This window comes from Notothenia coriiceps, unplaced genomic scaffold (assembly GCF_000735185.1).
Source record: "Notothenia coriiceps isolate Sejong01 unplaced genomic scaffold, NC01 NC01_scaffold00024667, whole genome shotgun sequence".
Lineage (NCBI taxonomy): Eukaryota > Metazoa > Chordata > Actinopteri > Perciformes > Nototheniidae > Notothenia > Notothenia coriiceps.
The window spans coordinates 7,321,975-7,332,360 of NW_011357368.1; the positions used below are offsets into that span (position 1 = coordinate 7,321,975).

The window sequence follows — 10,386 nt, forward strand, 5'->3', positions numbered from 1 at the left end:
GGGGGGGGGGGGGGGGGCTGGTGAGTGAAGTATAACCGGACGCTAGAGAGAGATCAGCACCTGCAGGTCTGCCCGCTGTGAGGGACCGGTGAGCGGAGCAAAACACACCTTTAGACCTAACACACTTAGCTATGGCACTGTCGTATACATTGAATTATTCCATTTGATAATATGTAATAAACTGAGGCACCCCTCCCAAAAAAAAAAATACTCATAACTGATATTCGAATTCCTGAATCATTTCGAATATTCGATTAATCGTTCCCATCCCTAGTCTGTAGTCAAAGAGTTAGCTTAGCTTAATTGGACTCCATTTAGAGATTTATAGGATCATTTTATACAAATGCACTAATTTCAATTTCCTTTCATCCTCCAGTGGACATGCACCCACCAGCAGAGGGCACCGGCAGGAAGTCCATCAGTATGTCTGCTGATCATTGGGCACCCAACCACAGCAGAGGACCAGAGCCGTACTCCACCCTGCATGAAGCCAGCGAGGCGGGACTGTTCTCTGGGAAATGTTTCCTTCTCGTGGGCTTTGGCGCTGAGGCCGAGGCCCAGCTCTCTGTCCTGGTGACAGAAAACGGAGGAAGAGCTCTGATTGGCCGAACACGTGTGGTGGCAGACTACGCCGTGGTCCCACTGCTGGGCTGTTCAGTGGAGGCCACAGTGGGCGAGGTGGTCACTGATACCTGGCTGGTAAGATCCATGTCATACTGTTTTAATAATATCTATGTAGGGAGCAAGGCTTCAAATGATTAGTAATTATAGGGCCATCTGTTGATTTGTCAGCTGGTCTAACAAAGGGGGTACATGTTTGTTTTTTGTTAATCTTCTTTTAATCAAGGTTTTTTTTTTTTGTTGCTTTTCTCGTTTTTGGGGGCAACATGAGTTAGGCAATTAATGTATTGACAGAAAATCCACACTTTTTGATAATCCGTTTATTGTTTAGGTAGATTTATCAGGATCAAATACTAAACCTTTTCTGGTTGCAGCTTGTCAAATGTGAGGGTTTGCTGCTTACATCTAGTTCATACATTGTATGAAAATAGAATTTGAAATCACAAGTGAATATATTTGAGTTTAGGTCTAATGTTTGCAAAAGACCTGGGCTCTGGGAAAATAGGATTTTGTTGCAGACTTACACAATTCATGTTGTATTGTTCTTTAGTCTTCATGTATGCTTTGCTCTTGTACATCTTTAGGCCATGTGTGTGGAAAAGGAGAGTGTTCTGCCGCTGTCCTCCAATCCTTTGTTCACAGCTGTTCCTGTGATGGACGGACGGCTTCCTCTCAAAGATTGTGTTCTGTCTGTCAGCCAGTTCACAGGAGCAGAGAGGGAGTCCTTGGTGGAGCTGGCCAAGCACCTGGGAGCAAAGTACGATTATATTGAGTTAGCTAAATATATGCAGAAGTTTTTGGAACCCAATATATTTCTCTCTCCAATACATTTTACGATTCCTTCCTCCATGCCTATTGTTAAATCTTCTTCTTTTATTCCCTCCCTCCTGCAGTGTCCAGGATTACTTTGTGCGCCTGGCCAATCAGAAGAAAGGCATGCTGGCCAGCTCCCATCTAGTGCTGCAGACCCCTGAAGGCACAAAGTACCAGGCAGCGAAGAAATGGGGGTTTCCAGCCGTCACCATGTACTGGCTACTGGACTCTGCTCGGACCGGCAGGAGGGCAGAGGAGGGGAGGTTCCTAGTTGACCTGCCACCCTCACCGGGTTAGAAAAGAGTCTTGAATAAAGCTTGAATCTGGATTTAAATGCATGTTTTATTTGTATTCGTTAATACAATTCCAATGACTTACTGGTATGGTATTGAATTCTGCAAGGTGTTTTTAAGTAACACAACTTAATGATCTAATATTGAAGTGGGACAATATTCAATTTTGTTTAGATTTTTCAGCACTTAGACTGTGTATAACTTAAGGCCGACTGTTTCATTGTTTCCTTTGTTATGACAATCATTTTATGTTCTTCTTCTACAGAGAGGGATGATGAGAGTTTTGTCGGTGGGTCCCAGAAGCCAAGCATGCCCCCCCCAGCGTGTTTGTCCCCAGAGATCCCTTTGCTGGGTGTCCAGAGCGGTAAGGCCGTTACCCCGCTGGATTTGGCTCGCTTCAAGAGCAAAGTGTTCCGCTCCGTGTTGGACGAGATGATGCCCAAAGTTGACATCAGCACCCCCAAACACAGCAAGGAAGGCGGCCGAAGGAACCCGCTTCAGAAGGAACCCTCTCTGCAGCTGGACACCCCCTCCCGCTTCCTCAGCAGAGACCAGCTGTTCAGGCCCTCTTTCAACGTTAAGGTAGGAACCCACAGAGTAGAAAGTGCTTTTTTCTTTATGCTAAAGGGTTGTAGCAATGAGATCATCATATAATCAATCAAGGACTTCTTCTTTGTTCAGGATGCACTCGGAGCATTGGAGACTCCAGGGGGGAGATCCAAACCAGGAGAGAGGGTGGACACTCCGCTGACTGATGTCATCAACAGGAACCTGAAGGTGGCTCTTGCCAATAGCTCCCGAACCAGCGCGTCAGATATGCAAGCCATTTCTGCCAGCCCCGTGTTTACCAAAACCACTGAGAAGCAGGTAAACTGAAATACATAAAAACACAATATGCCTGTTTGCCAACCTGTCACTCATTGCAGAAAATGAGACTAACCTATATACTCTCGACATAGCGTACAAACAAACGTATTATTTCAATTGTTTCTAAGGTCCCAGAAAAGGAACCTGGTCCTCTGGCTGGTGTTGTGATCTGTGTGGGAAAGAAGCTGAGCAAAATGCAGGGAGAGCTCAACGCCATCGCTGCCTCGCTCGGAGCTGACTTCAGGTATTTGACAGCTTTTTATAAACATAAAGAGGATGGGTTAAAAAATAATTCAAGTATTAAATAAAACAATCCTTATGGGCCCAAGTGTTCAGTAATATTGATGGGTCTGATCATTATTCTCATTTAAATGAACCCAGATTCAAATATCCATCTCTTTCGACTTGTTTTCAGGTGGGCTTGTGACGAGACAGTGACACACTACATCTACCAGGGCCGAGTGGGGGACAACACCCGGGAATACAGAGGAGTGAAGGAGAGAGGACTGCACGTGGTCTCCCAGTACTGGCTGGAGGCGGTACGTTTCCCTGCAGCAAATATAAACATCATCCTAAGTGAATTCATTTCTCTTAAATGCACTGCATACAACTACATTCACACTTATTTGTTAAGCAGTTTATACATTCACAGCTTAAGAGGATTTAGATTTGGAACTCGTGATTGGTAGTTTTGTGAGTTTAATTGATTCATCATTTAGTTTAGAAAGTCACAGAAGATGGGGAAAAAGGCCAGTTTTCAAAATGCAGTTTATAATAAAATAAAAAAACATTTGAGAAGTAAAAACATCTGCCATTATTGCCTGAAAAATATATTTCATATCCTATTACTTGTTTTAATAGCATTTTTACAAAAAAAGCCCAGAGGAGCCTAACATGTGAAAATATGGCTTGGACCTCAGAGAGTTAAACTTGGGCCTGCGACCATAGTTTTACTGTGTTTTGTTTTGAAAATCCACAGCGGAGGTTTGTGTCGTACTACATGCGGTGTATTTTGCATATCTCTCAGTAGCCAATGATCTGTGAGTCTGTTGGCTCGGAAATAAACTCCGTAATAAATGTAGTCTACATTTCACAAGAGGTGTAAAACCTGAGCATTTTAAATACTTATATAATCTGTAGTTGTATTTGTATTGTTGATTTCATGTGTGAACGAGGCGATATAGAGAAGGTTAAGCTGTCATTATTAGGCTGTAATTTGTTATATACTGTTGGAGTGGTAAGCAGGCCTATTGGTTTTGGATATTTGTGGAGTTAGGTGGTCCGTGAGTGTTTTTTTATTGGTTAAGTGGTCCTTGGCATGAAGAAGTTTGAGAAACACTGCGCTTGTGGATTGTCAACGGGGGAGCCTCGCTGCGGGGAAATTCTACAGATGGCCAGTCCGCCCCTGAAAAATGTCTGCACACGTATTATTAATAATAATTTAAAAAAAAATCCCAAAAAAAGAAAAACAATTATTTGTTTTAATTTTAATTTTGTAATAATCTCGCGACCCATACTTTGGGAACCCCTGATTTAGATAACTCTCGAGGGGATGATGCATTGTGGCGTCTGTTTTGAGGGGCCTACAGGGATTCTTTTAGCAAAACATTTTAATGTTATGTTATTTTTTCCCTAATTATTTTTACATTTATGTAACTTATGCAAGCGCAAATACCAGGTGTGTTTCATCTTGCTCGCACATCCATTAGTGAGGTTATGGTGGTAAAGTAGAGAACATTATTTATAGGATCATGTGGAAAAACATAATAAAACTCACTTTAGGGCTCGATAACATTTACAGTATCTGTTGCTGTAAAAGATTAAGCACATTTATTTTTGTTAAATCTGTTTATAATGTCGTATCATTTGTTGAATAAAGCTTTAATGAATAGTTCATTCACGGAATAGTGTATGGGAAGAAATCCACCATTTGCGTAATTATAGAGTTTTTAAAGTAACTTCTCGTACAATAATATGAAAACTAAACTTTAAAAGACATCACCATGCCCCTTAGAAAACTGGATAGACTTTATTTGACTATTTTCTGATATTTTATAGACATTTTTAATTGATTAATATAGAAACTATGCACATTAAATGATAATGAAAATGACCGTTTGTTCCATCCCTAAATCTTCAATCTCACTTTCTGTTATAAAAGTGTGACAGAGTCAAAAGTTAACGATCACTTTTTTTTGGAATATCATTCAGTTCCACTTCAAATCCAAAGTCACTAAGAATAAAATTAACACTTAGTTATGATTATCACGATTATGCCTAATCCAACTTTAAAAAAAACAACAACAATTGTTTTGCTTATCCATCCCTTTTGGCATTTTTCTGTTCTTTCACATACCAGCACCTTTAAGTCAGGGGACATTTACTGAGCTGCTCCTTTACAGATCTATATCAGCCTTTTTTCTCATTATCACATAGAACTGTTATCGTTCTCTTTGCCTTTTTTTTTAATAAAAAAAACTTCTGTCTGTATATCTATGTTGTGTCCATCACTCTGACTGTTTAGTGTCTTTCTCTTCCTCTCCAGTATTCATTCTCTCTGTCTGCTATTAGCTAATCCCTCTTCTAATCCTGTTAAAGAGCGTTATGCTGTTAGCAGCTATTTGGGATGATCTATTCACACACACACAATCATGCACACACATAGGTATTCATCCTCTCCTCTGTTTTCCATTTTGCCTCTCTGTAAATGTGTTTTCTGTTCCTCTTCAGCCACCAGATCTTTTATTCATGAGCCCGAGATGGAGAAGAGATGAGCTAATTTATTCACAGCTAACTTTGGCTCGCCACGGTGTGTAGCGTTTGTGTGTGTGGGTACACACAGAAATTACATCTGTTAAGATTATTTGAAAGCAATTCTCTCCTTTCTTGTATGATTCTTTTGAAATAAGGCTTGGTATTTTTGCCCCCGTTTCGTTTTTTGGGTGTTTTTCCTGCTTTTTCAGAGTGTAAAAAAGAAGACATAGACCTAGAACCAGAGGGGAGTGTTGCTCACATGTACATAGATTTGTGTACCCAAGATTATGTACCATATTTCGTCAAACAAAGAGCTCATCTGATGACATTGATGCCATCTATGATTGGCTTTTCTTACTTATTGAGGAACTTAGCGTAGACATTGTGCAGTGAAAAGTATTATAAAGAGAATTTTAAAGCATATTGAGTCTAAATTTAGGAGACTCATCTGGCTATTGATTTTGCTGGTTGTTAAAAGCAGCCCTTGAGCGGTACAAATTATTTCCCAGCCACTAGATAATCCTTAGGATTGTGTGAGTACATTTAAGGGGGATGCAATCCACCATTATGTTCCACAAACGCAGTGAATATAACATTTATATTGAGGGTTAGATCACTTAAACCCCAAGGAATTCCATCGGATATGGGTAGGGCTTTAGTGTAGAGCTGAAATTATTAGTCCATTAATCACTTAGTTTGATGGATAAGATAAGATAAGATGTTCTTTATCATCCCAGAGGGGACATTTGCTTCGGCAATAGTACTACGCAATTCAATTCAATTCAAGTTTTTACACACTGCTGCATAAAACAATACAAAGACCACCAGACAGTACAGTGGTACACCAGAGACTAGGGCTGTCTTAGACTTAAGACATTCTTAATCCACTAACATTCACACAAATATGTTGAATAAGTCATTAGGGAATTTTTGAAAATCTTTATAACAGTTGGGAAAAGAGTTTTGCCAGAATTATTTTTCTGGAAAAGTTTTTTTTAGGCACTAGAGTAGTGCACTACTACTACTACCCCATATTTGTATATAAGACTAAAAGCAGTTATATCCAGGTAAGTTTTTCTAGTACACAATAAATTAAATTCTTTGTAAACTTCCAGAACTTATTTTTCCAGTTTACAGATGAAACAAAGTTAGGTCGGAAATGTACTCGAAAATGGAACAGTAGAATTGTTGTCCTCTCCTCCCTTTCTGAAATAAATGTAGTTTATCAGTATTTCAACCATGACAGCCTGTAACCGATCTGCGAACCAATATTAATTATTTTAAATGTAACTTGATGCTCTTTTCAGGAAAATAATCTAAGAATTATAAAGCTCTTCAAATGAACATACATTCATAATTCATGAATTCGTTAACCTCCCCAAATACAGGCAATTTCGCCCTGTCTTGAGAAGTAGATAAAGAGTCTCATTCACTTGTTCTCATTTCATCCTCTACCTATTGTAGCTTTATCTGACAGTCACTCCATGTTACTGTAGGGGTTATTAGCAGAGCACAGGTTGTCAAATACTTTTCTATTATTGCCAGATCTATTGATCAAACCTCAAAAAGTATAATGTTCAATTAAATTACAATGCCACTTCTCACATTGATCTCATTCAGTGTTTCCGGTGTTCATCATTCATCTCATTCATGATGAGATGTCAAAATTAAATTACAGCCTGTAGATCTTGCATTATTCAGACTTGGCCCGATGATTAATATTTGCTTCACAATTTGTCACTCAGGTAGAAAAGTAATGTCAGCGTGCTTGATAGGAATCTAGACTTTCTCCTCCTCTTCCATGAATCTGGTTCCAAATATAGATCGACTGAAACCCCTGCTGATTGCCCTTGTCCTTTTCAAAAAGCCAAAGTTTTCATAATTGAAGAAGCCGTCAATTCTGACACAAAAGGTTCCCTCGAGCTATTCTGAGGAACATCTCCGCATTAGCACGTAGCAGCTGAAGGTGCTACACCGTCATATATCAGTAAGGCCTCCTCTGTCCTCCAAGCCTTGATTGCTTGAGAATGTGGGGTCAGGCTAATAATGATTCCTGCCCCATTAATTTTACTGCTGCAGCCTGGACGGGACCCTCTTAAGGGTGGCATGTGTTTAATTAATCATCTCGTCCTGAAGTCTGGTCAGTGGTCACCCTATCCGTCTCTTGCCGTTCCTCTCCGGATGAATAAAGAGGGCTTTTCATCAAGCTGAAGGAAATGGAAGACTTAATTAATACGCTTCTTCTCCTCTCCTCCCTCTTGTCTTTTTCTTTTCTCTTTTAGACCAATAAAGGTGATGCGTTGGCCAATCGCGTCCAGAACACGCTGGGCTCCTACGAAGAAATGAAAGACCTTTTAACCAGCCATTCGAACCAGAGCCACTTGGTGGGAATTCCCAAAGGCAGCAACAACCCACAGACCCCGACCACTTCAACGACGGAGAGGCCCACCATGGAGCTCCAGCTCTTCAACGAAGCCCTGAGAGGAGGAACAGCCGGAGGAGGAGGAGATGGAGGTGGGGACAAGAGGATGGGAAATGCTTCCACCTCATCGTCAACTTCCATGCAACCCCCTGCTTTGACCACATCGTCAACAAGCTCCACAACGATCCCACATCAGAATTTGAAAAAGTCCCGAAGTTCTATGGACTGGTCGAAACACGGACAGAGTACCCAGGGAGCGGGCCTCGTTCTGGGGTTAGCGCAGAAGGGGCAGGGCCAGGTCACCACAGCAACCAGTGGAAGAGGGAACATTTCTTTATTAGAGGAACAGCAACTGCAAAGGCATGAAGAGCTGTTCAGCTCACTAAAAGATGAACTTGGTCTTAAAGGGGACTCTAGCCCTTCTTCCTCCTCGTCCTCCTCTTCCTCGTCTTCTTCTAGGAGAAGACACCCTTCACATCCCTCCAAAACCCTTCCTCTCCCAGGTAAGTCCTACAGAGAAAGGCTTTAGAGAAATAGGTTGACATTTAAGGAAACTTTTTTCTGCAAACGTTAATGTGAAGCTAGAGCCAGTAGCCGGTTAGCTTAGCATAACATTGGAAAGCAGGGTTGAACAGAAAGCTTGTTTCGGACCATTGTAAAAAAAAAAAAGAGCATTTCTAAAATTTAAGTACTTAACACTTTATATCTCAAATTGGTGCTGATGGATTTTTTGGATGGAGCCAGGCTGGGTGTTTGCCTCTGCTTTCAATCTTTTATGCTAGGCTAACGCTGCAATCATTCAATGTTGGGAGAATGGGAAAGACACATTGGGAAAATCTCATACAATGGTTATAAAGCTCTCTTAAAAGACTAATAATCACTTTTATTAGTGATTTTGGATTTGCAGCCATTTTGCTAACTCTTTTTTTCCAATGTCTCCATCTCTGAAGTTTGCCATCATCAAAATGTTTTCCCTCTGTCTTCATGATTACAATCTAAACTACAGGACATGACGTGGCATAAGCAGTGGCGAGCCGTGAGTTTTATACCTAGGACCTCTGACCCCCACCCCTTCCCTCGAAAAAAAAAAAGAGTTATTACGTCACAGCGTATACTTCAGCGGAATATCAAAACAACTGCCCGGGGTGCAAAACGCATCAATGAAAGCGACCCTCTACCACACAAAACAACACCTGTAAATAACCCAATTTTTGTTTTTGAAATTGAAAAGGATATTGCATTGTGTTTGTTACTTTCGTTGCAGTTGTATGTCTTAAGTTTAATTTGGCATGCTTTTATTTTGAAGGCGAGTTTACGCTGTTGACAGGAAGTTGTTGTTCTATGGAAACAAGAAAAGCTTCACAGCGGGCGGAACTTGTCATAAAGTCCGCGATAATAAAACCCACCCATTTAGAGGGAAGATATGATTGGTCAATTGTACTGTCATTTGACATTACTCTCTCATTCATGATAAAACGACTGTTAATAAGTAGCCGTGGTTACCGGTGTTTATGTGACTAACAGGTAACTATAGGTATTATATTATAAACCACGCGTATACAAAGTAGGTATAAAGACTATATAAGGGTATGCATGACATTTATACACCTTATTTATGTGGTCACAAAGGGTTGTTTAAACTAAGATAAACACCCCGTGATGTGGGGGGGCTTTTTTCGGTTTCCGGGGAATGGATAAGCCCCACCGGTGGCGTAGGTGTGGGGGGAGTTTATTCTTTTATGTAACGTTCAAGTACGAATGACATCTGTTTGCAAGAGACAACGAGACACAACGCAACAATTACTTCACTCTGTGTAGGCCTTAACTCCTAGACACCCCAAATAAGAGGGTTTTTATATTAAATGTTTAATCCATCCGTAAATCGTTGCTGCGGGAATAAGGTGCACTGAATGTTAATGGTTAATGTCCTGTAAGAGGACCTTAGTGACTCCATTACACGGACTGAGTTCCCCGTGTGATCATTACCACAAAGGTCCGCCTCTAAACTTGAGCGTTGGAAGGCTAGTAGTTCGGGTGGAGTGATAAGTAATCTGGAAGTTGTAAATTTAATTTTTTGTTAATTTATTTTTAATAATATTAGTAAAATAAAAAAAAAAAAAAAAAAAAAATATTAAATAAAAATTAAAAGACTACTAGGTAGAACACCGCCTTACCTATATAATTACACGCCGGCGGGTGTTTATTTAGTTACGATCCTTCCTTTGTGACATGTGGAAACCACATATGTCAATTAAGAGTACTCTCTACTTTTCTATCTATGGGTATGAAAAAAGAAACGCGATTTACAGTTCGTATCCATAAAATAGTCGAATACGGTCACCCGCTCGGGCAATCCGGGGAGGATCCGGAGAGACTCCCAGATTCCTATAAGATGTTTTATTATAAATTTTGTAACCAAAATGTAAATCAAAATTGGTTTTTATAGAACTAAATTAACATAAGTTTTATCGTAAAGGTTTCTTTATTAGGAATCTTAGACGGATAAGGTCAAAGACAAACTTACACTTCCCAATTTACCTTTGCTTCGAGAAATCGGCGTGATGTCACTTCTCTCCTCGACTATCCACCAGGGACGACATTTAAGTGTCTCCCACT

At 40.4% G+C, this 10,386-nt stretch overlaps 1 protein-coding gene across 3 annotated transcripts in view; it reads left to right on the top strand.

Moving 5' to 3' along the window:
• The window catches only part of topbp1 (DNA topoisomerase II binding protein 1), a 976,277-nt gene that overhangs the window by 4,733 nt on the left and 961,158 nt on the right, over positions 1 to 10,386 (top strand). For all 3 annotated transcript variants that reach the window (XM_010782636.1, XM_010782635.1, XM_010782634.1), the window contains 7 exons: positions 377 to 699; positions 1,206 to 1,378; positions 1,515 to 1,726; positions 1,993 to 2,309; positions 2,409 to 2,594; positions 2,723 to 2,838; positions 3,010 to 3,133. In XM_010782636.1, coding sequence (XP_010780938.1) covers positions 377 to 699; positions 1,206 to 1,378; positions 1,515 to 1,726; positions 1,993 to 2,309; positions 2,409 to 2,594; positions 2,723 to 2,838; positions 3,010 to 3,133 — 1,451 coding nt within the window. The remainder of the gene's footprint in view (positions 1 to 376; positions 700 to 1,205; positions 1,379 to 1,514; positions 1,727 to 1,992; positions 2,310 to 2,408; positions 2,595 to 2,722; positions 2,839 to 3,009; positions 3,134 to 10,386) is intronic.